The 25,234-nt window shown below is 40.3% G+C and overlaps 3 protein-coding genes across 8 annotated transcripts; 2 read left to right on the top strand and 1 right to left on the bottom strand.

The window, feature by feature from the left end:
* The first annotated feature begins 1,113 nt into the window (after window positions 1–1,113).
* Window positions 1,114–6,704, top strand: LOC146649402 (GDP-L-fucose synthase-like). The gene is made up of 10 exons (XM_085387936.1): window positions 1,114–1,569; window positions 2,009–2,151; window positions 2,229–2,343; window positions 2,451–2,579; window positions 2,659–2,732; window positions 3,122–3,255; window positions 3,377–3,508; window positions 3,604–3,683; window positions 3,897–3,996; window positions 4,095–6,704. The coding sequence occupies exons 2-10, from the start codon at window positions 2,015–2,017 to the stop codon at window positions 4,148–4,150; spliced, it is 957 nt and encodes a 318-aa protein (XP_085244062.1). The 5' UTR covers window positions 1,114–1,569; window positions 2,009–2,014; the 3' UTR covers window positions 4,151–6,704.
* Window positions 6,705–8,244: 1,540 nt separating this feature from the next.
* Window positions 8,245–14,884, bottom strand: LOC146649401 (protein brambleberry-like). 4 transcript variants are annotated; one of them, XM_085387930.1, is made up of 13 exons: window positions 14,729–14,884; window positions 12,703–12,947; window positions 12,380–12,508; window positions 12,097–12,282; window positions 11,786–12,005; window positions 11,304–11,420; window positions 11,038–11,217; window positions 10,643–10,849; window positions 10,445–10,556; window positions 9,719–9,780; window positions 9,485–9,612; window positions 9,260–9,381; window positions 8,245–8,861 (listed from the first exon to the last, which is right to left on the bottom strand). In XM_085387930.1, exons 2-13 carry the CDS (start codon window positions 12,943–12,945, stop codon window positions 8,732–8,734), a joined length of 1,836 nt encoding a protein of 611 aa, XP_085244056.1. In that variant the 5' UTR covers window positions 12,946–12,947; window positions 14,729–14,884; the 3' UTR covers window positions 8,245–8,731. The 4 variants fall into 4 exon arrangements, with proteins under 4 accessions (XP_085244056.1, XP_085244054.1, XP_085244057.1 ...); XM_085387928.1 differs by having other exon boundaries at window positions 8,247–8,861; window positions 11,786–12,008; XM_085387931.1 differs by having other exon boundaries at window positions 8,724–8,861; window positions 9,260–9,308; window positions 11,786–12,008; window positions 14,729–14,883.
* Window positions 14,885–15,012: 128 nt separating this feature from the next.
* pycr3 (pyrroline-5-carboxylate reductase 3) lies at window positions 15,013–24,976 on the top strand. Of its 3 annotated transcripts, XM_085387935.1 has the most exons (8): window positions 15,020–15,151; window positions 18,058–18,184; window positions 18,500–18,593; window positions 18,674–18,738; window positions 21,040–21,219; window positions 22,077–22,289; window positions 23,154–23,246; window positions 23,350–24,976. In XM_085387935.1, the coding sequence occupies exons 3-8, from the start codon at window positions 18,506–18,508 to the stop codon at window positions 23,551–23,553; spliced, it is 843 nt and encodes a 280-aa protein (XP_085244061.1). In that variant the 5' UTR covers window positions 15,020–15,151; window positions 18,058–18,184; window positions 18,500–18,505; the 3' UTR covers window positions 23,554–24,976. The 3 variants fall into 3 exon arrangements, with proteins under 3 accessions (XP_085244060.1, XP_085244061.1, XP_085244059.1); XM_085387934.1 differs by lacking the exon at window positions 18,058–18,184 and having other exon boundaries at window positions 15,013–15,151; window positions 23,350–24,975; XM_085387933.1 differs by lacking the exon at window positions 18,058–18,184 and having other exon boundaries at window positions 15,020–15,985; window positions 23,350–24,974.
* Window positions 24,977–25,234: the final 258 nt, after the last annotated feature.

Raw genomic sequence — 25,234 nt, 5'->3', positions numbered from 1 at the left:
TAGCATTTCTAATTTTGATTGAAACTGTCAGAGAAAACGGCGGCTTTGAGCAAGCCAGGATATTAGTTTACAGAGGCTGTTAAAATTATATGTCTAACATAGAAATGTTGGTGACACAATAATTTCATCCTAATGGCACTGACATATTCATAGGGTTAATTTTTGAGACAAAATGTCATGAGGTAGTCATGATTTTGCAAATATCCACCTTGTAGTGCAGTTTGCACAAAAATGCACTCACCCTACAAACAGTTGTTGTGTGGGACACCAGTAGCCCATGTCTGTTGCTGTAACATTAGTTCATGTTTAGAATAGAAAATCTCAGCTCACTGATTTGATCGGGGCAATAGTGCGCCTAAACTGTTGCATAATTTTGCTGAGAGATCTTTTACTTTGTGGTAATCTTAGATGAGTAGTTTTATGGGTAGTCATTCAGTGTTCCCTTAGTGCCAAAATATAACAGATGTTGGTGTACTATAACTGAAGTAATGATGTTAAGTCCTTAAAGTCATATTCTTTTATTGTCATGACTGTATTTGAAGCTATTTTTATTTTTGTATGATACCTGATTTATATGGAATATGACTGAAGTAAACTAAAGCCTAAAATACTTAGTCATTTGTTTAATATTAATTTAACATTATAGAATTCACATATAAAACTATGAATTGTGATTTTAAATGGTTTAAAAGCATGTAGAATAGCATATGCAGGCAAGTATATTTCTCCTCTTTTTATTAAGAAGCAAAAACAAAAAGGGAAAAAAAAAGAAACAGGGCAGAGTTCGGTGGTTGAATCATCCGTCCCCACCAATGCCAAAACCAAATCTACGCCCTTGGTCTAGATGCTGGTGGTTTTGAAGATGACGACTTCGGCTTTGAATAAAGCTCCCACTGAGATGTCCAAGGTGAAGATGGTAAGGAGGTGGGTTTCACAAGAGTGCAACACGGAGGCTGATTTGCTCGAAAAAGGCAGGCAAGAAGATGACTGGTCTACAGTAACGTCAGTATTGAGATTGACAGTGTGGGAAAGCGGTAGTTGTGTAAAGAAGAGAAAAGTAGCTGAAGAGACAGAATGCATACACCTGGAAGAGATAAAAGTGAACCAGCAAGAAGCCTCTAGGGTCGCTGGAGGGAAGGATGGTGAATGGACAGCCTACGGAAAAGAATCTCCGTCCAGAAGGTGGCGGTAATGTACCTGAAGTGGTTTGCCAACCGTCATAAAAAGATAGAAGAAGAAGATGCAGCAGCTCAGATGGAGAGAAGACAACTGACCTAAAACCTGAGTAACGTAAAAATGAAACTAGATGTTATTGGTATACTGCAAAAGGACTCTAGAAGTAAACGCTATCAGACCTTACTTCAGTTTTTAAAAGAGAATAAATGGCTTAGGGGGAATTGAGGGTTTTTTTTCTCTTTTGAGCGACGTTCCAGTCACATTCCACACCAGTTGGTGGCGGTAATGCACCATTCAGTTCTTTGACAACCGCCAATTAAATTTAGAATTAGAAGGAAGAGGCGACGAAGAGAAGAAACCGGCTTCTCTGTTCTGTTCTCAGCTTTCAAACAGGTAAAAGAGGTTTTTTTTTTAATGCTATCTTATTTGTTTAACTCCGAGTTAACGAGGATTTCTAGCACTGATATCTCGCGTTTAGGAAGAAAAGTAAACTTACGAGGTAATCAGTTTTTTACTTTGTCGAGTTCCAAGGAACGATGACGGCGATTACCGCCACCTAACAGCTAATAAGGTTAGCTTGTCTGAATGGTCGTGTGCGGTGTACGTGGCACATATTATGCAACTATATATGTACAAAATCTGCTCGTTTTGTACGGGTCAGATCACCTCAGATAAAAATCAGGAAGCATCTAACAAATAGCAAACGTTACTGCATGAAAACACAGATAAACCTGTTAGCTTTAGAAAGTTTGACGATGTTTATAGCTTGTATCTAAATCAGAGTTTCCCTGTGATTCGTCCTGTGCTGAATTGTTCATGTTCCACTACCTAGATAAACATGAGCGATCCCATGAGGGTGTTGGTGACAGGTGCATCCGGGTTGGTGGGCAGGGCCATACAGCATGTGGTGAAAGAAGGAGGAGCCAAGGAGGGGGAGGAATGGATATTCCTGTCCTCCAAAGATGCCAACCTCATGTGAGAGTTGCTCCGCTTCAAGATAAAATGCTGTCACATGTTTTGATACTATTAACCTGCTGGTGGCCTCTCCTCAGGAATATGGACCAGACCCGGGCAGTGTTTGAGAAACACCGGCCTACGCACGTCATCCACCTGGCTGCTATGGTTGGAGGGCTTTTCAAGAACATGAAATATAACCTGGACTTCTGGGTATGAGGAACCTGTTCATCTAATTAACTCATTTAATAGAAATGCTATGATCGTAGACTATCTAGATTCATGTTTTTGATGCTCATCCTGTTTTATTTACTTTCCAGAGGAACAACATTTACATCAATGACAATGTGCTGCAGGCAGCGCATGAAGCGGGCGTGGTCAAGGTTGTTTCCTGCTTGTCCACCTGCATCTTTCCTGATAAGACGACCTATCCTATTGACGAGACCATGGTGAATATACCTCCCTGCTCTTTCTGTGCATCAGCACATTTGGAAAAGAGCAGCTCACATGCGCTTCTCTTTACTACAGATCCACAACGGTCCACCTCATGAGTCCAACTTTGGCTACGCCTATGCAAAGAGGATGATTGATGTCCACAACAGGTACGTTATGTCTTCTATGTGTCATTTCTATCCTCTACCGCATTGTGCTTTCTCTCAGCTCTCAAATCCCTCCCTGGCAGACTGGTTTAGAACAGTTCTAATTATTTTCAAGAAGTCCAGCAAGGAAGCTGTTGTCTTAAAAGATCAACAAATGCAGGGTGTTTCAAAGGGGTAAAACAATCATGATCTTGCGGCTGACCAACATAATCCCAACAGTTTTTAGTTATACTTCTGTTTAGCATGTGTATAGTTTCACAGGACATATTAGTGTTTGAGAATTCTCCAATACTGTTATGTGTCACCCTCGCATAATGCCTCTGCCTATTTTTCAGGAAATGCATTTAAAACTTTCAGCCTCATGACATTTTTTTCCTGTGTGTGCTTCACAGAGCGTATTTACAGCAGCATGGGCGTTGCTATACAGCTGTGATTCCCACTAATGTGTTTGGTCCTCATGACAACTTTAGCATCGAAGATGGTCATGTGCTACCAGGTCTTATACATAAAGCATACATTGCTCAAAGTAAGTTGTGGATTTTTAAGTCCCTAACCCCATTGTCATTCCAGCATTTCTCTTTAAGCATTTACAAGTTTTTGGTGGTGTAAATGGACATGTGACTTCATCTACATGTTGTACTGTTCAGAGGGGGGGAAACCCTTGGTGGTCTGGGGCTCTGGCACACCTAGAAGACAGTTCATCTACTCTTTGGACCTGGCTCGTCTTTTCCTCTGGGTCCTGAGGGAGTATCCAGAAGTTGAGCCAATCATTCTCTCTGGTGAGTCCTCATAGAGACTATGACTCTTTGACTATTCAATGATGATGGCAGTTTAAGGATAAGTGTTCTTATAATGCTACATCTGTTGCTTCCAGTTGGTGAGGAAGATGAAGTGTCCATCAAAGAAGCAGCAGAAGCTGTTGTTGATGCATTGGGCTTTAAAGGAGAAGTCGTGGTATCCTTTCAGTAATGCAAGTTATTTGTTTTTGACAGTGGATTTGGAAGATTAACGTTAAATTCAGTTCAGTTTTATTTATATAGCGCTAAATCACAACAGCAGTCGCCTCAAAGCGCTTTATGTTGTAAAGTAAAGACTGTAGACTACTATAGAGAAAACCCCAACATTGCTTCTTGTTGTCTCATTGTTTCCTTTACCCGTGACATTCAGTTTGACACCAGTAAAGCAGATGGACAGTTCAAAAAGACGGCCAGCAATGCAAAGCTGTGCCGGTATCTGCCAGACTTCACTTTCACCCCCTTCAACCAAGGTGCGGCTGATGTAAAGCTTGACATTTAGATGCTAACAGTGTAGAAATTTCAAAAGACTCCATCAGTTACTGACTTGCCTGGTTCTTTTCACTTGCAGCTTTAAAGGAAACCTGTGATTGGTTTGTTGCCAACTATGACACAGCCAGGAAGTGAGAAGACTGCCAAAAAAATCGGTGCTAATTCTTGTTTCATCTGCTGTTGTGTTGGTAAAGAGTCTGGTGGTGGAGAGAGAGCTCGTGGAAAACAAAGTGCTTCACAGCACAAACACAAGGCAGTTGGTGTTGAGTCTTACTGTTGTTGCCCTCTTTCTGCAGCACCATACTGTTTTGTGCTGAATGTTGGGTGCAGGACCTGGGACCCCTTTTCGGTACATGGACTCTATTTAGCTGGATTCAATCTTGGATGATTTGTCAGAATACCAGTTTGAAAAGTATTGGACTGAAATGATGCCACCGAGCCATGGTGGCATTATTCTTGTGTCAGGAACTGGTTAGAATCCTTGTCTGTGTATAAAAGGTGGGTGTAGCTGCAGGGTCTAAATTGTGAGCTAATGCAGAAGTGCCTTAAACCTGTATTCTTTTTAATGGCCAGCAGGGGGTGACTCCTGCAATTGTAAAAAGCAGTCCAGTCATGTAGAAATCTTTGCTCATCCACAATCTGTGACCTCAGTAAACACTTTCCTTATGAGCTTGAGCTCTGTAGCTAGATTGAAGTGTTAGTGATTATAAAGAGACGTTAAATGACAAGTCTGTACCTTACCTCGTCACATCTGGTTTCAAAACACCAAATTGATGATTGCAAAAATCGCAACAGCTTCACTAAGCAAAGGGTAAAATCACAGTAGTGAAGTCCATCTATTGTATACTGGCTATGGTTGTGATTGTGGACTCAGTGTTAGAGAAGCATTTTTAAGAGACCACTGCAAATCATGATCATTTAGAGGTGCCCCTCAGTCAATAGGAAATAATACACACATGAAAGTTGCTACCAGTCTGTAGTAGGAGACAAAAATAATTTCCTTTCACGGCTCAACACAGCTATAAAATAAAATTAAGAAATTGTACTGCAAGGCCTTAAAGTCATCACTGCTGAATCCGTCCAGCTGCTGTGAGGAAGAGCGTTCTTCTTCTACGCCAGGGGTGCCCAATCCCGGTCCTCGAGAGCTACCGTCCTGCAGCTTTTAGATGCATCCTTGTTCCCACACACCTGAATCAAATGAATGGCTTGTTATCAGGCCTTTGCCAAACATGATGGCATGCTGAAGAGATCAAACCATTTGATTCAGCTGTGTTGGAGTAGGGATGCATCTAAAAGCTGCAGGATAGTAGCTCTCAAGGACTGGGATTGGGCAGCCCTGTTCTACGCCCTCTAAATTCAGGTGCTTTCAGCTGGTTTTCCCATTTAGGCGCTCTTTGTATTTGCTTTTAAAAGGACTGACATTAATTATGCTGTAAAAGAAAGCTTTTCTGCCATTTTTCTACTGTCCCTCACTACATTTTTCTCTAGTCGAATTTTAAAGGGTACTGACTGAGCTACATGTAATCTTGGATGTCTTTTTTGTTTTTTTTTCCTTCCCTCCCAGTTTTAACTTAAATTGCAGAGTTGCTGATTGTGGTTTCCAGTATCAGTGTTACCAGCAGGAAGAGTTCAGTCATCTCAGATTTAATCCAACTGTTTTAATCTAAACTAGATCATCCAGCTGAGCGTGGAACGTTTTAGGAACGTACAGATCGTGGGGTCTACTGTCCTTCAGTAAAAGAAAAATGATGTCATCGTCTATTCTACGACCCGTAAGAAGAAGTTTTAGAGTTTTATTCACTGTTGTAGCGTTAATCATTTCAGCTGGGAAATTATGGGCTCAAAATGTGGTCATAAATATTTTGTACTTGTAAATCAGTTTCGTATGAGTAAAAAGAATTTGTGTGTGTGTAAAAAAAAAAAAAAAAAAAAAAAAAAAAAAATTTGTGTGTGGACTTAGCCAAAAAACCCCTGCAAGTTACAAGTACGAATTTTGACCCAATTTTTCTTCCTTTCATCTGATTGGTCAATGTCATGTCAATCACAAATGTAACAATCCAATCAGAGAACAGATGGGTTTGGCTGTCGGAGGGGCGCTTTTTTGAACTGCAGGTCCTTGAAGGGTAATACAGTTTGAAGCTTGAGGATCTCTATATAAATATCCGATAGCAGCTAGGTCACCTAACTTTCAGCAGCTGTTGAAAAGATAAAGTTGTGGTATGTCAGTGGTTACAAACACCATTATTACTTTAGGATTAGTTTAACACAAAGTCAGGGCTGACCCGGGACCATTGCTGTGAGTCACAGTGCGCAGCATAAAAGTCCTTTCACATCGGACGAAGGATGTGCTGCTAATGCTAACTGCTAACTAAGAGCAAAGGATCCAGAATTTGTTGCGCTGGCTGCTGAGCTCTGTGGGTTTTTGCAGCTGCTCTACCTGTACTAGATGCACCTGCTCCTTGTCTTTTCTACCTCTGACTTTATGTCCTCTACAAGAGTTTTTTTTTTTTTTTTTTGCTAGTTCTTCAAATGCTCAATAAAAACATGTATGCTAATTCAAACCGAAGAAAGCTTTGTGATGAAGACTGTCATTTCCAAAACACTACCCACCCCCACCCCGCGGTCCGCAGTGCTGTTGAAAAGGCTGTTGAAGTCCCTGTATTAAACACGTAGACCTGTGACACAAAAATCACCAAACTTGGACGACCACAGACTGTTTTCCTTCGTGGTGATGAAGGAAAACGCTGGGTTGGCATGTAAAAGGGCATTTATTCCCTTCAAAGACCTGCAGTTCAAAAAAAGCGCCCTTCTGACAGCCAAACCCATCTGTTCTCTGATTGGATTGTTACATTTGTGATTGACATGACATTGACCAATCAGATGAAAGGAAGAAAAATAGGGTCAAAATTCATACTTGTAACTTGCAGGGGGGTTTTTTTTGGCTAAGTCCACACACAAATTTTTTTTATGCACGCACAAATCTTTTTTTACACATACAAATTTTTACGCACACAAATCTTTATTTTTTTAAACACATACAAATCCTGATTTACAAGTACAAAATATTTATGACCACATTTTGAGCCCATAGGAAATGGGCTGCTTCACTCTTGTAATCCAGGTGCTGGCACAACATAACATTCAGAAATCAGAATTGTTTTGACTTAGTTTGTTATTGAAGGGTTTGGGATTTGATTGATCCAGCTTATATAATTGAGCATTATGTGGGCTAGTGTTTTGTTTTTTTTGTTTTTGTTTTTTTAAACTAATCAGAGCAAAATAAATATTTTATATTTGCAATGTGTCTCAAGTGTCCTACCCTTGAAATGAAAGACATGTCACAGATTGAGATTTTTATTTCTCTATATGTTCATATGCCATAAAAACAAAACAAGGATTCAGTTCTGCTGGACAGCACTACTCATGCTTCACTTTATAACAGACAGAACCCTGATGTATACAGAAGTGTATAGATCAGGGTTGGGGAACCTTCAGGCCTCAAGGGCCAGTGTCCTGCAGGTTTTAGATGTCCTTGATCCAACACAGCTGATTTAAATGGCTAAATTACCTCCTCAACATGTCTTGAAGTTCTCCAGAGGTAATGAACTAATATTTGATTCGGGTTTGTTGAACCAGGGTGCTATCTAAAACCTGCAGGACATCGGCCCTTGAGGAATGCAGATCCTCATACACAAACGACTGGACCTCAAAACACCAGCCTATTTAAAAACGTGAGGTTTGCAGATGGCATGGTGATCATGAGACTTGTGAAGGTTGGTGATGAGTCTGCATACCAATGAGGGGTTAAACAGCTGAACATGCTCCTTCAGGTTTCAGGGATCCAGTCTGTTGCCACCTAATACAAAATTATCAAAGAGGCCCAGAAGAGGATGGACCTCCTGCACCAGCTCAGGAGCTATTGGTCCATTTCTACTCTGCAGTAATCCAGTCTGTTTACTGCATGACCATCAGTGTATTAATCAAACCAAAGAGGACGAGAACAGACTACAGTGGACAAGTCAGGTCTGCAAGAAACGATTTGTACAAACTCAGAATTAGGAAACACTCACACCCAGGATACAACCTCTTCCAGTTCCTCCCTTTGGTAGGTGCTACAGAACAGCTTTTCACAGGCCATTGCTTACATGTTGTCTCTACTAAAACGTCCACCACAGCTTTTACTGAAACAAACCATGCAGTAAATACTCTTTGGTTATACCTATATTACACATACTCAAATTGATTGATAGGTAATTTATTTCAACATGTGAACAATATACAAGTACATTTAGAAAAGAAATGAGAGAAAAAAAAATATACTATACAAATTCACATAACTCTCTCCCTCCATCTATATATAGAACCAGTTACCCACCACTATGAATAGGCTATACATGTTCATCTGTGGCACATTGCTACTGTCTGTTTCCATGTTCTCTTAGGTACATTGAAAGCAATAAAGAGCATGGAATTAAGAAACAACTGAGCCCAGTTCCTTGTGTGTACATGCACATACTCTGACAAAGCTAATTTTGATAAGTTTTCATTTTTATTAAACACGAAAGCTAAATAAACGTCTAAAAACATTTAAAATATCTACAGATGTAATTTTCATTCAGCAATCTTACTGCTGTCTGCAGTGCAGACAGAACTTAGTAAAAACAATGTTTCATTACTGTATACAGTTTTTACAGACAACAAAGACGGCTGAGCCTGTTAAAACTGGACATACGAGGAGTGCCCCCCTTCGTGGACTCTGCAGTACTCCTGTCCTGGCACGGCTCTCTTCTTACAGACTTTTCCTCTTTTTGTGAGGCCATTGCACAGCTGACGGCCTGACACTGAGCTGAAGGCAGAAAAACAGAAAGATGCCCTTTAACAATTCATATTTCCCCTTTACTCATTATAATGAGGTTATATTGGAGGGTAATTATTAATTCCACAGTTTCAAATAATGAGGTCAGTATACATTGAAACAACTCCTATAGGCCAAAAGCTCTTGGAGACTCTTACTTCTATTTCTGTATGATTTCAGTGAAAACTGGTATCAGTAACATAGCAATGAACTGGCAGCTAGAATCCCTAACATGACATGCTCATTTCAAATGTCAGGGTTACACACACACACACACACACACACACACACACCAAAGTACATTAAATCACAGTCCATATAAACAATTTAGCTCTTCAAACAGAAAAAATAAATAAATAAAATATGTGCATGTAACTGGAGCTACTGACCTGTTGCTGACTAACGATGGAGTGGGTCTTGCACTTCGTGAATCATTCCCTAAATCAGACGAGTCAGTGACTGAATCAAAAACACCTTCCAGGTTACTCAGGGGTATATCGTAACAAAGAGCCTAAAACAGATTTCAATTAAACAATATTTGTCTTGCTTGCCACTAGTGATGCACTGAGAATACAGTTTTTGCATTTCTGAAAGCATTAACTCAGTTTGCTTACCGCTGAAGAAAGTGGCTTTGGTATAAACCTGGGAGTGGAGTGATTTGGTTTACCAATTACTGGCATAAGCCTCGACTCTGGCGTAAGCTTCCTCTGAGGTGGAGACACAGCTGATATGCCAAGTTCACCTGAACACAAACATGTTTGACAGCAAAACTGAGAAGCTGAATTTATAGAAAGAGCACTGCTCTTGAACAGGATTCACTGTAAAAAGGTTCAGCATGTGTTTCCCACCTGATAAAAAGCTGTCCGGATTCAATAGGTCGTCTTCCTCAATGATGTCATCTTTTTCATCTCTGAGCACAAAAGGATAGAAAATAGGTCCAATAGATGCAAAAGGAATCATTGTTAATTTGGTGTAGACAATAATACATGTTCTACTGCCTGAAGCTCTTACTGACCGTGTAGAGTTCAAAATTCATTTTTTACTCGAACAAATCATCAGTTACCAGTTTGAGCACTGACCAGTGAACTCAAGAGTTTCTGATTGAGTCGGATTAAATCATTAGCTAAGTTTAACATCTACAACATTGTGCTCATTTAATAAATTACTGTCTATATCAGGGGTCCCCAATCCCAGTCCATGAGGGCCGGTGTCCCTGCAGGTTTTAGATGTGTCCTTGATCCATCACAGCTGATTTAAATGGATAAATTACCTTCTCAACATGTCTTGAAGTTCTTGGTAATGAACTAATCATGTGATTCAGGTGTGTTGACCCAGGGTGAGATCTAAAACCTGCAGGGACACCAGCCCTCGTGGACTGGGATTGGGGACCCCTGCTCTATATTATAATTGATAGCTGCAACCAGTGTCCATCAGCAAGCAGACGTCACCCCTCTTCCATGTCCAGTTTCAAAACACCAAGATGGTGATGGCCTTAACATTCAGTGAAGTCCGTTAAATTGAACATTTTCAAAGACCAATACGCAAGTTGCAGTTCTAGTGTGCAACATACTCACTTGCAAGGCTGCTTCTGCGGTTCCACAATGGTGCACGAGCTGAGTAGCAGTGGACTGGTCAGCTTTTTCGTGATCTTGAAGCATGCCCACAGCTGATTCACAAACCAGTGACCTGCAGAAACAAAATTCACACTGTGACAAATGCTTCAGAAAACTGCAGCTAATGTATTTTCCTCATAAGTGACTTTATGTTTATACCCAGAGACAGAGTGAGCAGCAGCAGGCTGAGGCTGGTGAGATCCAGCGCTGGCTGCTGGTTGACTTCAGCAACTGCATTCAGAGGCACAGTTAGCAGCAGCATGGCTCGAGAGAAACCAGGACAGTGCAGGAATGTCAGCAGGACTGCACACAGTACAAAGTAGCCTGTGTGTGTGATGCACGTCCATATAGCTGTCAGACTTAAACCTGTTCAAGCAAAAAGCACAAGAAAAAGAATTCTTAAGTCATACAGAAACCTTTTTTTTTTTTTAGTCAAAGAGAATGTAAAGAATTAATTTCTAAATATGTCCTGCTGACAGTCAATTATCCAACTTCTCTGTAGCAGGAAAAGACCCTATAAAAAGGGAGTGTGCCCTATGGCTGCCGTGTCTCACCTGCCCATCCGAGGTAGCCCTGGATCATGTGAAGCCTGTCCTCTATGCGGCTCTGCATCTTATCGAGGTAGTGCAGCATGCCTCCCAGGGTGCTGTTCATGCGCTCCAACTTGTTCATCAGGTCAGTGTAGTACTGGGAGGTCTGATCCTGATACTGCAGAAACTCTATCATACTGTGGTCTACTCAGCCACATACAAAAAGATATGTAAGCACATTGCTTGGGGGGGGATAGTTTTATAAACTACAAATGATTTCAGCCATTTACCAATTTTCTGATAGATGTCCTGAGCTTGGTGTCTTACATCTGCCAGGTCCTTGACAATCGCCTTGTGGCTGTCCTGCACCTCAGAGCCCTGGATTTGAAGATGCTCGCTCACATTCTCTAAAATAAAAAATAAAAAATAATAAGGTGGACAGAAAGAATAAAATCCATGCTACATGATGTGGCATCAGGTGTGTTTACAGAGTTTTCTTAAAGAGAATTGCAGTTCAATATTTTATCTTATTTAAAAGGGGAAAGTTAAAACTTCCAGAAGTCATTCAGCACATCGAACTGTATCAGGTCATTTTCGAGTACTTTGACAAACAGTTTCTTTTATCCATGGTCAGTAGTAAACCCATTTACAAACTGCTGCAATTTGACTGTTAGCACATGAAAAGAGCCTTTATGTCGGATTATTTGCAGTCGCGCCCAAAGTCAATTTTAACAGAATAGAATAAAAATACAGAAAAATGTAAAATTCTCACCCATTCTTTGTGTAATTCCCTGAATGAGCTGAGCTACCAACTCCTGTCCAGAGGCGATGAGAGCTTTTTCCTGACCCAGACGCTCCAGGTTGTCCCTCAGTGAACTCGTCATCTGCTCCTGGCCCTCGTGGAGCTTCCCCTGTTGAGCCTGCAGAACACTGTGGCCTTCAAGCAGCTTGTCCAGTGATGCTGCAGTCAGTTCTTTCAACTCTACCTGGCCCTCCTGTTTGAAAATGATCCATGAATCCAAGAAACCACTGATTTGCAAAATAAAAATTATTTTATTTTATTTTTTTTAAACCCAGCCTTACCTTCAGGTCCTTCATTGCATCTAGCTGGCTGGTGGCTGTGGAGATGAGTGCATTGACTGTGTGCTCTGCTCTGCGCCGGAAAAGCTGCTGTCGAGTTGCATAACAAACGGAGCGCGCTCGGTTGCTCACTATGTGGTAAGCATTCCATGTATCTGAATCCATGTCTGCTGTGCACTCTTTGATGGTCTAACACATAAAATTGAGATTAGCACACAACATTATATATTTTTTCATTATATTTTTAAAGCCATTTCTGACAAGTACTACAAGATCGTATTTTTACCATCTCCTCTGTGCATAGGTACGTCTGGCGCCCCTCAATCTCTGCCTGGCAGTTAAACAGTTCCACTCCGAGCTTTGCGAGCTTTTCTTCTGAGAGGCTGTCACAGCTCGACTTTAGCCGAGCGATCACCTACAGGAGGAGACAAACCAGAGAAACATGATTCCTCTGTTTAAACAATGTATTGAAAACTGTGCCATGAGAATTTTATATGAAAGACACTTAATAACACTGTTGCCCAGCCTTCTCCAAACTCAAACCTAATATTGTTCAAAAACATTTTATTTGTCCGTTGGATTAAATACACATTTTCAAGGCCCACATACCCTGTAATGACAGCTGTCCAATGGGCTGAGCTCCATCTGCTTTGCCTCAGCTAAAAACTTCTCATCTGCAGTTGCCATCTCAAACTGAGCGTCTTTGGCAAGATGTGCTGGAGCCACTGCAGCTGGTTGAAGAGGCGCTGCTGCTCGAGGTGCCTCTGTCAGCCTCAGCCACTCAAACAGCCCGTTGACCGCGAGACACTGACAGGCCAGCAGGAGGTGCAGGTAGTGGATGAGGTGACCCATGTCTGGATCAGAACATGACAAGGTGCGCATGCAAATCATCAAACATGGGAAATACATTTCTCATAATCCCTGCAACCACACTATACTGCCAAAAGTAACTGCTCGTCTGCCTTCACATACATAAGAACTTCTCATCCTACTCTTAATCTAAAGAGTTTAATATGATGTCGGCCCACCCTTTGCAGCTTCAACTCTTCTGAGTTTAGGTGTGTTTATGGGTTGTTTTTTTTTTTTTTTTTTAAATCACTTTTGGGAGGCAGTTACTCAGAGGTGAGCAGTGCTGTAGAGGGTCCTTATCCCATCAGTGTCTGTTCCTTCGTGCAAGGAGTAACAGGATAAACACTGCCACACTCTTATAAAAGGACCTCCAGCAGGACCCTGGTGTGAAGGTCTCTCACTAACAATCACAGACTTCATGAGGGTGACCTGAGGACCCAACGTCCTCTAGTGGGCACTGTGCTCACTGCCCACACCATGGAGCCTGACTGGCATTTGCCAGAGAATACCAGAATTAGCAGGCCCACCACTGATGTTCTCTGCTGCACAACATTGCCTGGCCTCATGTAGCGAGAGTATGAAGGTAGTTCCTGGAGGAGGACAGAGTTGATATTACTGACTGGCCCCCCATGCTTTCCTTACCTTAATCCAGTAGAACACCTGTGGAACATTATGTTTCAACTAATTGAACACCAGCAGGTTGCATCTTAGACTGTCCGGATCTGGGAGGAGATTCCCTCAGGATACCATCACCATGCCCGGACCTTGTCAGGCATGCTTACAAGCACATTGCGCAGGGGGCAGGCAGGGGTCCATACAAATTACTAAGTACCATTATGACTAGCTGCAATTAAAATTTCCGCAAAGTGGACTAGCCTGCTGCATCATTTTTTTTACTTTGATTTTCAATATGTCTTTGAATTCAGCCCTCTGTAAGGTGATCATTTTCATATCAGTGTAGATATGCAGCATGATTTTTTTTTAACCCTCAGATCTGATGTGTTGCTTTAATTTTCTTTTTTGTTGTTGAGCCGTGTACAAAAAGCAACAGAGCAAATCAGCCAACGCATCGAAACTATTGACCAGTGGAGAGAAGAACTAAAAATGTTTAACCAACTTAAATCCTGTGGATGTTAGGTGGTCGTATCGTAACACCCCTTGATAACGTGCCTAAACCACAGGGCAAAACCTGCTCAGGGACAGCTTTAGCAAAGAGCCCAAGGCAATGACCCGAGCACCAAACTGCCCAGAGCTCATTCCACTCAGGCATTTATGGAAATGTCCGGACTGGTCAGAGCTGTTCTGGTGGTGAGACCGTCAGCTACAAAACATTAGCCAGGTGGTTTCAACATTGTTGATGATCTGTGCATATTTAAACGAATATTGTGACGATGTTTAGCATTTAGCATTCTGTATATGACTATAAAGTGTTTCTGCTGCATTGGATGCATTAGACAATGTGGAAATAACAACTACCATTTATTTCTCTGATTGAATGAAGATCCTACCGAGGCTTGCCCAGGCATGCCCACTGCTGCAGCGCTCTGCTGAATACTTGCAGTAACATCATTTAATTAACAAATAATCACTTTTGCATGACTTAAACGGGACGGAAACGAAGCTAATTAGCTTACTGTAAAAATGTTAAGTTGTTTTCCCCGATTTTAAAATACTGCAGTCATTAAAAAATAACAAAAAATTAGCTATCATATTTTGCGAAATGTATGAACAGTTAAAATAAAAACGCCCTATTAAATGCATAAAATAGAATAATTTGTAAACATACCTGTTGTTCAAGGAGGTCCTTGACAAGGTAAAACACTCGCCCCCGTCCCCCTCACACAGCTGATTCAAATGACAGACACTAACTTTCTTCAACCCGTTTAAAGCTTCTCGTCACGACGAGGCCACAACCAATGGAATGGCAGACGTTCTTTAAAAAGGTGCGTTTCATTTTTTCACGGTTGAAACGTCCTGGACACGGCGGGAAAAAAAACCGGTATGCGCGGAATGTTTCGCAGAGGATGCTGAGCGGCGCCGCCCACCTGGAACAGCAGCGACAGTGAAGTTAAAACCAAACGAACCAACAGTGGAGCTAGAGTCAGCTGGTTGGCTCTGTGTATGCTCTGGGTGCATCCACGGTTTAAATTTAACTTCTGTTTGCGGTTGCCAAAACGCCGGATATCAGCAAATCTGAAACACAAATCAGGTGAATAAATGTCCTACCGCCAGCGTTACCCGGTTTTGTTCACGCTATCGTGTTTGTGTCACTGTGTTACTTTATAGTTGTCCAGTCAAAAAGAAACACGTGCATTGTGTTTCTAATCTAATCTCTCCTGGATTATTTTCAAGCTATTCCTATTCAGATGCATGAGCGGGGCTTTTTTTTTTCTCATGTTTAGAGGGTTTAAAACGCAGAATTGTAATCCTTTTATTGATTCGGTTTTGAAGATTCCGTGCTAAATACTGCTTAAAGATTTTAAACTAGCAACATCACAACAGCTCATGCTACAGCAGGCATGCTAGCACCTATTAGCAACCTAGCCGTGTGAACGCTAGTTCGTGTGAGTTTTCATGAGACTGCATTGCTAAAACAATGGACGATTCTGGCATCAAGAAGCAGAACTGGGACGTGAAGGAAACGGAGTTGTTTCTGGAAATTCTCAAGGAGCTGGACATGAAGAAGTGCTTAGACGGAAGGAAAGTGAGGAATAACAAACTGTTCAAAGTGGCACACAGGAGAATGACAGCGGCTGGTTATCACAGATCCGTGGACCAATTAAAGTTTCGCTGGAAACTTCTCAAAAGCGCATACTACAAGTGCAAGCGAGAGCCCGACTCCCCGGCCCCAACTAAAATACAGGGCTGGTGGCGCTATGAAAAGACGATGGTCGCTATTATGGAGTCCAGACACCCTCTGGTGGGACCCGGGGTTAACTCTGACAGAAACGACGAGGTGACAGAAGAGTCAGATGGCGAAGCATCAGTACTACACTGGCCGCAGCCCTGCCCGGACAATACCACCCAGAACCTGGATTTAATTGTAGGTGTGATAACCGTGGAGGCGGTGTCGTATGTAATTTACGATGACGTAGGAGGGCCATTGTAGGTATTAAAATAACTGAAATATGGCGCCTGGGAAGACGGGGATTAATTCCTTGGAAATTCAAAATTTCGGAAAGTAAATGTGTCGAATATTCTAATTTAAAGATATAAACTTATACAACTTTCAAAAGGGAAGACGTTCAAATATTCTGGCAGTATAAAGCCCTAAATTTAGAAGGAGAGAACCGGGATACAGTAATGTGCAAAAGTCTTGAGTCACTTCTCATTCAGTTATTTTGCTAGGAAAATGTGAAATGGGTGTGATGAATTATTGAGAAATCAAAGCATGCATGAAAATACAGAATATAAGGCAAAAACAGTTTGTACAACTCTAACAAGCTTGAAAGTCAATATTTGCTTTGATTGCCTTTTGACTTCTTTGTCTTCAAGAATAGATCTCCAGGCGTCTTGAAGGAAATTTTTGCTGCTTTTTGCCTCAGTTAAGATGATCCCACACTGCTTCAGTAATGTTGAAGTTCTGGGGAGATCAGTCCATGGCTGATCACGCCCCATTGTCTTTTTTTTAATTTATTTATTTATTTATTTTATGTTCCATTGTCCAGTTATGCTTTTACTGCATTGGCCATGTGTCTGGGCTTTTGACCTGTTGAAAAATGATGCCGTTGCCAGTCAGGTTTTTTGATAGTATTGCATGGTGGATCAAAATCTGATGGTATTATGGCAGTTTTGGTAAGATCAAAAACACCACTGGCTGAAATGCAGCCCTAAACCATGACAGAACCTCCACATGTTTTACCGATAGCTGTAGACACTAACTCTTGTACCTCTTTCCTGACCTCCTCTGGACATCATTTGAACCAAAAATTTCACATTTAGATTCATCAGTTCATAAGACCCGAGCGTCTGATTTTCAACCTAGTTCTTGTTTAATTTGCATACCTCAGCCTCCTGATTTCCCTTCCTTAACAATGGCAAACCGTCTTCCACAGAGACAATTTCTGATGAAACCGAAGAGCCCAAAGCATCACACATGCAGGGTGGAAGCAAAAGATAAAGTATTGATGGGTGACTCAAGATGTTTGCACATTACTGTAGATTCAAATATTAAAGTGTCAAATTTAAAATGGGAAGAAAAAGATTTACAAAAAATCAAAAACAGATGCACTCCAATATTGAACTTGTATGTTTGTTATGAAAAAATCAGACTACAACTAAATTTGCAAGAAAACACACCCTTTCTCTGGCTCCATAATTAAACTTAAAATGGCCCAAATATGCCATAATAGTCAGTAGATCATGCTACATGATGTCATAGTCTGCTTGTTTTTTAATACATCTGGATTACAGTATACACTGATATTAGGTGTAGCTCACTTTTTTAAATTTAAATACAGTATACCTGTCTGGCAATCAGTTCTATATTCATTAAGACTGTAATGTCAGAGTGACTCTCTCAGTTACTGAAATAAGGTGTTTCTAATATTCTGTCAGGTAAGTAACGGTCTCGAATCATTTTCCAAACAAAACATAGGAAAAGCTTTCAGTATCAACATAGTCAAATTTACATTTTTACATATACAAAAATACACTGCTTCCTATTAAAGTGTTTCCATTACAAGGGTAATTCAGATTCCTGAATTAGTAGGTATGATGTTGTGTAGAAACATGTACAACACTAATAACAACACTATAATATCGATCAACAAAAACGCAACAATTTTAATTCTATATTAATCCAGCTGTACCCCAACAAACACTTAAATTATTGTCTCTGCAACATGTGTCCAAACACCACTGTTATTTTTTCCACTGCATCTTTAGTGGGGTTTATTCATATTTTCATGTGCGCTTCTATTGACTGTCTTTGTTTAATTGGGAGACTGGCAGTTGAGTGTGAGTCACGTGTTTCTAGGTTCAGTCAAACCAACAATATTCAGTTGCTCATTGACCACATACAGTGATACAGGCTGCAGTCCAAACACGAGAGAAATCGGATGTGCACACTGACTGGTTTCTGTACTTAAGCCTTTTTTTGTCCTGCAAACCCAGAACTGGGTAAAGGATGCCGTTTCATAATGACCTATGACAGGGAAACCAGGCTGTGGCAGCATTTTACTGGAGGAGGGAGGGGAATCTGATTACTGACCACCTGTCAACTAGGATTTATCATATATGTGTGAGTTTGTTTTGTTTTTTTGCTTTAACCTGATTTCTCATAGTAATCGGGTTTCTCATATGCATGGACACAAAGATCTGAACACAAATTGATTGTCTTTGGAGTGGTGACGTTTTTAGTGTTGATTCTTGTCTGGATTCATTCCCTGAGTTTATTTATTTTTGGTCTGTAAAATGTACACAGTTTAATATCTTCAAACAACAACGTGTGAAACCCTTGTTACAGTGGAAAATGCGTCATCATGGTGATTTTTAATCACTGGCATCATGTTATCTCGATGTTCCTGCTGTAACCTGCTGCCTGCTTTGGTTTCAGATCAAAATGGACCCTGAGATGGACTCTCAGCTTAAGATTGGCTTTATCGGTGCAGGGAACATGGCGTTTGGCATCGCCAAAGGCATCTTAACCGGTGAGTGTAGAGAGAACTGAAGAAGTGAGGAGGACTGGAATGAAGGACACATTAGTATTTAATAAATGTTCTCTTTGTAGGAAATGTCCTTCCTGCAAACGTCAAAGTTAGTGCACCATCCTCAAGGAATCTGGGACGCTTTCAGGTATTGTGGAGGTTTTTTTCCATCTTGTTTATTGTTCTATCATTTAAGTTCTCAGTGTGAATCATTTTGCATTGAAGTAAGCAGTTATGGTGAAGATCAGTTTACAGTTCAGTCTAAAACTAGTGAAGCAGCCAGTTATTTTTAAGCAGCGTAAGTATTTGTAACATTTTTACCTTTTCGTAGACATGGTCCCTATTCTGGGAATCAGGTTTACTAACAACTGAATTTTTTAACTCTGAGATGAGGAAAATTCTGGCTTTTCTGTTCCAGAAAGACGGTTAACTTAAACTTTGAGTCAGTCAATCGGTAAACTCTGTGAACTTAACCTGCTCTGAGTTTCTTTCTCTTCCCTCTTGCTGCACCTAAAACGACTGACTGACATCCACGTTCATTTCTTCATTCATAAAGTCACCATCAGAGGACATACTGGAGTAAATGAAACTGCAAAAGTTTGTTTTAAAAATGCTAAAATCCCAGTTAGATGATGTGGGTTTTTTGTAATTAACATGAGCACTTTTACGATCATTCATTCGTCTATATTTAGGGATGGAAATGGCGATTACATCATTGATCTATGACCTGGTCAGAATATAAAATCTGTGCTCCCCATCTTTCTAACGCTAATACTTTGTATAATAATGCAGGTGTCAGGCTGTCAGTTAGGTTCCTGTACCGCTAACATTTACTTCCCTTTATTGTAGCAATCTGTTTCAATCAAACGTATATAAAACTGATCAATGATCAATCATTTGTCCTTATGAAAAAAAAAATGTCTGCCACAGCTGGGATGTTGGGGATGATGTGACTGTGAACCTGACATGACTTTAAGGCAAAACTGCAGACAGTCTGTTTTCTAAGCAGTTCATGTTAAAATGTGGTCACAGGTTGAAATTCAGTCATTAAATGATGCCTCCATGTTTTGAAAGGTACAATGTCTGAAATTCAGAATCTGAACTCGATGTATTTTCTACTGAAAATCACCTTAAATGGTCTCATTGGGTCAGCCTGAACCAGATCCACATAAAGGTTTCTTGTCAAAGGTTATTTTAAGGATCATTAAAGCGCGTCCTGACCAGAGTCCATTTATCAGTCTCAGTGTTAATGAAGTCAGAGATCATTTTTTAAGTCAGTTCCTAGATTACCGCCATTGTCTTTTGGCTTGCATCAATAGATCAGTGCATCAAAGTTTAGTTTAGATTTTAAAAAACAAGGAAGCGTTGGATTTCTCAAGCCCGGTGTGAAACCACTGGGTTTTATGAAGGGGTATTACAATTTTTCACAAGCCCCAAATGTTTGTTTTTTTTTCTTTTCAGTTGTCACTAAAGCTGACATGGGAGGTCTTCTGGCTGTCACAGCTAATCATAAGTGTGGAAAGCTGACAAACAGAAAGTAAAGTCATATCTTAGCAACACTGTGACCAATAGAAATAAAAACCTTATTGCATCTGGCCACTACAGGGCACCGCAATAAACAATACTGCATTTTCTCTTAACCCCTTGTTATTTTTGTCACTTAAGTTAACTTTGTGTGTGTTTTTACACGAACATTTAATGATTTGAATGTTAAATGAATTTGCTCTTTGGAGAGGTGGTTTTTGCATTTATATATTCTTATACTGCTTGGAAATGAAATGTATACCACTTTAGATTTGGGGCCTAACCTTTCTGTCTATGACAGCTGTGGTTATTAAGCTTCAGTCTGCTGAATCTTTCCCCAAAAATGAGTCAGCAAACTGTGTTGTTGGGTTTAATCACTCGTCAGACCACTTTAGTGTTTTGTTTTTCTGTTTTCTTTTCTTTTTCCCAAAAGCATATTTTTATGGTGACTGATGAGTGTTTTACACTTTTCTCACCTGAGAATGAAAAATAATTTTCTATAACTTTTTGCAACTTTGTACTGTTCGTTGAGAGAAACAAAGTTGCTGAATAGATAATTGGATTATATCCAATAGATTTATTTTTTTTTAAAGTTGACCCAGTAAATGATTAATTGACCATTTAAAGTTTACTCCTCTCCTCTAAACTCTTAAACAGCACTTTGCATGGCATTAAACACTGGTTTGCTAATATCACTGAAACAACACTGAGTCTGTTATCATGGCAGAGTTTTAGAAAGCAACATGAACTGTAATCATGTCATAAGCAAATAATTGTAATACTGGAGGACATCTTCCAAGTCCTAGAAATGTAAATGCTTCTGCAAAAATTAACAATATAAAGGAATTGTGTGCCATCAGCATGATTTGATCTTGTGTCCGAGCTAGTGCTTCGGCTAAGTAATATTACACCGGCTTGCTTTTAGGAGCTGGGCATTGCTGTAACTCACTCCAACATAGAGGTGGTTTGTGGGTCTGATGTGGTCTTTGTCGCAGTCAAACCTCACCTGGTTCCGCTAGTTCTCAAGGAGGTCACACAACACGTCACTGGCAGACACATGATTGTATCTGTTGCAGCAGGAGTAACACTAGCAACGTTAGAGGAGGTGAGTGCCACATAGTTTCTGGTGTCTTTTAAGGGACAGATTACCACTGAATCAGATTTGTGTTCTTCTTTTGGCTTGTAGTGTGTTTATGTCTGTACTGTCATGGTGTGAACGAGTTTTTGAGATGGCTGCAGAGATGTCTCTCTTCTCTTGTGTATAAGTTGCTCAAAGCTCCCCAATTTGTATATTTTTATTAACTCTGTAGCAGTGTCTCTTTATGGAAATCACGAACCATTATTTCAAATACCACAGATCTCTCTGAGCAGTTTCATGTTCAAGTTTTTCAAGTATTTTTTGTATACCACCTCCATCTACCAATAGAAGAGTGCAGCTAGCGAACATCAGAGTAGAGTCGCCTGTCTTCATGGGCAGAGGCACAAATAAAGGTTCCAAATAAAGGTATAGTTGTATGGAAAGAAAATAGTTCCTACCTGAAACTAATACTACACACACAAATTATATATACAGTGCTCACATGTATCAGATCATCACCCAGTTACATCTTTATGCCACAGCTGAGCTGCCCTAAATTAGCAGTCTATGTAATTACAACATCATTTGGTTCTCTAATGCTTAATCCACCAGTGTGCACAAACTCATTAATAAAGGGGATATTTTAATGCTAAAATATGATTCTTGTTCTTATGTTTTATGAAAAAGCACATTTTTCTTTATTAATATGCCAAATTATAATTGTTTACTTGCATGTTACATTTTATTAATTGCTGATTTTTTTTTAAATTTTTTTTTAATTCTTTTTATTTAATTGTACTTATGTGCATGCACAGATTTCATTTTAGGGTGAGCTGTAACTTTCAATGCTGATCTATCTATATTTGTCCTCTTTTAACTTCAAGCTCCTTCCTGAGAACTCTGTTGCCATCCGGCTGATGCCAAATCTACCGTGTTTAGTTCAGGAAGGTGCTCTCCTGTTTGCTCGAGGATCACACGCAAAACAGGAGGACGGCGCACTACTTCGCTCCTTGTTGCATCGCTGTGGTTTGGTGGAGGAGGGACCTGAAGCCTGGATTGACATCCATACTGGGCTGAGCGGGAGCGGAGTAGCCTTTGTGAGTGTCCTAGATTTTATTTCTTTTGGTTGGTTTATTTGTTTTATCTGAAGTCTTTTGCCGCTTTTCCATTAGTACCTACTCGGATCGACTGGTTTTCCATTGCAGCAGAGTACAACCCAATGTGTGTGGTTGTTGTTATAGCAATGTGTCCGAGCATGACATGACGTAATTAGTATGCAACTCGAACACTACAAAAAAGGTGGAAGTTCAGGCAAGAATATACGTGCTGCTCGCTCTGTGGCTTTTCGTCAGACTTGGGGAACATGGCATTGCTTTTGGTAGCCATTTAACCCGTTGCTGGGTTTCAAAAATGGTGGTTTTGATTTTCATGAACGAGATGCTCTCATAACACATCAAATGACACTCCTAACCGGCCAATCACTGGCATGCAGTCTGGTGACGTCTTGGTGCCTGTTAGGATCGCTTGGAACCCTGGTACCAGGTACTGGGACCTAATTGAAAACCGTGGTGAAAATAGGTACTAATGGAAAAGCGGCTTTTGTAACTTCTTGTTTACAATTGTAACATGAATTTCTCAGACCATACACATTGCTTTGAAGATGACGGTTGCTTATATATTCCAGGCTCCAGTTGCCTAGGTGTCCTTCTAATCTATTTACACCCAGGTCATGTGTCAATCAGTGGTATTCTTCACTGTCACTGGTAGTACCTGCCTGGAAGTTGAGCTTCCTGTGAGCACAGTTGAGCTCAGAGGTTTACCTGAGCTCACCATGGTCATGAATGTCATGTCAATTTTGGGCTTTTTATGATTTCTTTTAACTGTTCTTTTTCCAGAGTCTTTAATGACTTACTGGCACAGAGTTCATGTTTTATTCTGATCAGTGAGCTTCTTCTCTGCAGGTGTATCTTTTTGCTGAAGCTCTGGCAGAAGGAGCTGTTAAAATGGGCATGCCAAGCGCTCTAGCCCACAGCATTGCCTCTCAGACTGTTCTGGTCAGTTTAACACTTTGCTCACTTCTGTTTTACAACAGTTCACTTCAGAGCTCTGACTCCTGCGTGTCCAAATATAATATTTGAAAGCTGCTATTTGCTGCAGGGTGCTGGGAGGTTGTTACGTGATTCCGGGAAGCATCCAGCTCAACTTCGCTCAGAAGTCTGCACGCCAGGTGGAACAACCATATATGGGCTTCACACACTGGAACAAGGCGGTGTGAGGGCGTCAACCATGAGTGCTGTGGAGTCCGCCACAGAGAGAGCCAGGGAACTCGGCCGAAAGTCAACAGCAGGGAGCAGAAAGTGATGGACAAATTTGCCTTTAAGAACTACTCATTAGACTTTTAACTTGATAAATACCCAACATGGAAACCTGAACTCCTTTTTTTTTTTTTTTTTTTTTTTTTCTTCTTCTCTTCTCATCACACTCAAAAAAAAAAACCAAGTTGTCCCTTTTTTAAATCACATTTTCTCATCTTCTTTCAGTCTCTGTAATCTAAAAGTCAACATTGGCTTAATCTTAAAATTGATTCTGACAGTTTAATATTAGACCATGACTTCTGTTTTTACATGCACTCAAATAACCCTGTCTTATTGGATTTGGATGCAAGTAAGGTACAACCCAAATTTGATTGTACCAGTATTTGTTGATATATTCTAATAACGAAATGCTGAATAAATCCAACTTGTCACATTTACTAAAAGTCACGTGAGACTCGAAGGCTGAAGGAGAGGCTAAACGAGTAGAAAAAAAGCTGTTATGCAGACCATATTGTTCATCATCACTACAGAAGCCCCTGTTATGAACATCTTCATTGCTGTACTGCCTTACTGCTCTTGATTGGATTGTAATGTAGAGTCAGTGGATCATTTTAATCTTTTAAATTATTATTATTGTATTTAATATTTGTTTGGATAAAGCATACGTCTAAATTTTAGGATAAGAGTAATCACATTTGTGTGGCTCCAGTACAATGATAGTGTCCCAAGTATAGCTACTGTATGGTTGTGTATAACATGGTGTATGGAAAAAAAAAAATGGTTCTAATTTAAAAATAAGTATCAATTTTCATAAAGTGTCATGTTATCAGGTTCTGTTCCTTATTTTTCTGTTAGTTTTGGAGTCTTGAAACCAGCTATTAGCTGACATAATTTCTGACCTTCAATACAAAAGATAACAAGCCACTGCAACAATGAGTCAGTAAGCCTAGAAAGAAACATTAATAGGCAGCCATATGGATAAATCATTTAAGATAAATTCGATAAATTCTTGTTTTAATTTGTTTTGGGAAATTATACACTGAATATTGTTAGATCTGAAGTCAGTGGTCAGCCAAGAATCTGACTGACAATGTATTACCCTTTGACTGTGGCCTGATCCACAAAGCATGTGCTGTGGGTGTAGAAGAGGGTGGACAATTTGCTGCGTCTTAGGCCACATGGAGCCCCTTCTCCATTAGCAAGGTCTCAACTTGGACCTGAGGCCCACCTCTTCCTGCTCCAGGAGAGGTGGGCCTCAGTTGGGAATTCCTCTGAAAAAGCTTGAGTTTGCATTTAGGGAGGAAAGGTCTGGTCTCTTTATAGACTGCAGCCCAGACCTGTGTACACATTAAAAAAATGAATGAATGGGTGTGTGTGGATTGATGGACAAAGTCATGAGTTCACTGATAACAAAAGGCACCACAAAACTAATTGTAATCTTGAAAAATAAATTTCCAGACAAGTCCATTTAGTACCTTTTCTGGCCCTGAATAACATTACATAGTTCATCTGCCAGTGCGTCATATGAGTCAAAATTCAAGACTGTTCACTTGAACTGGCTGAACAATAGAAATAAAAAGTTCAGAGGATTTGAAATCTAGATCAAAGAGAATGAAACATTGTTTTTTTTGTCACTGATTTGTCTATAACAGCAGATGTAAATAATTTAGAGACTTACAATAATAACTGAGTGAAGGTATCATAAACAGTAAAGCCTGTCATACTAA

This window comes from Rhamphochromis longiceps, linkage group LG17, assembly GCF_057381845.1.
Source record: "Rhamphochromis longiceps isolate RC_006_pf linkage group LG17, R_longiceps_female_GT1.1, whole genome shotgun sequence".
Lineage (NCBI taxonomy): Eukaryota > Metazoa > Chordata > Actinopteri > Cichliformes > Cichlidae > Rhamphochromis > Rhamphochromis longiceps.
This window is presented reverse-complemented; position numbering and strand designations above follow the sequence as displayed.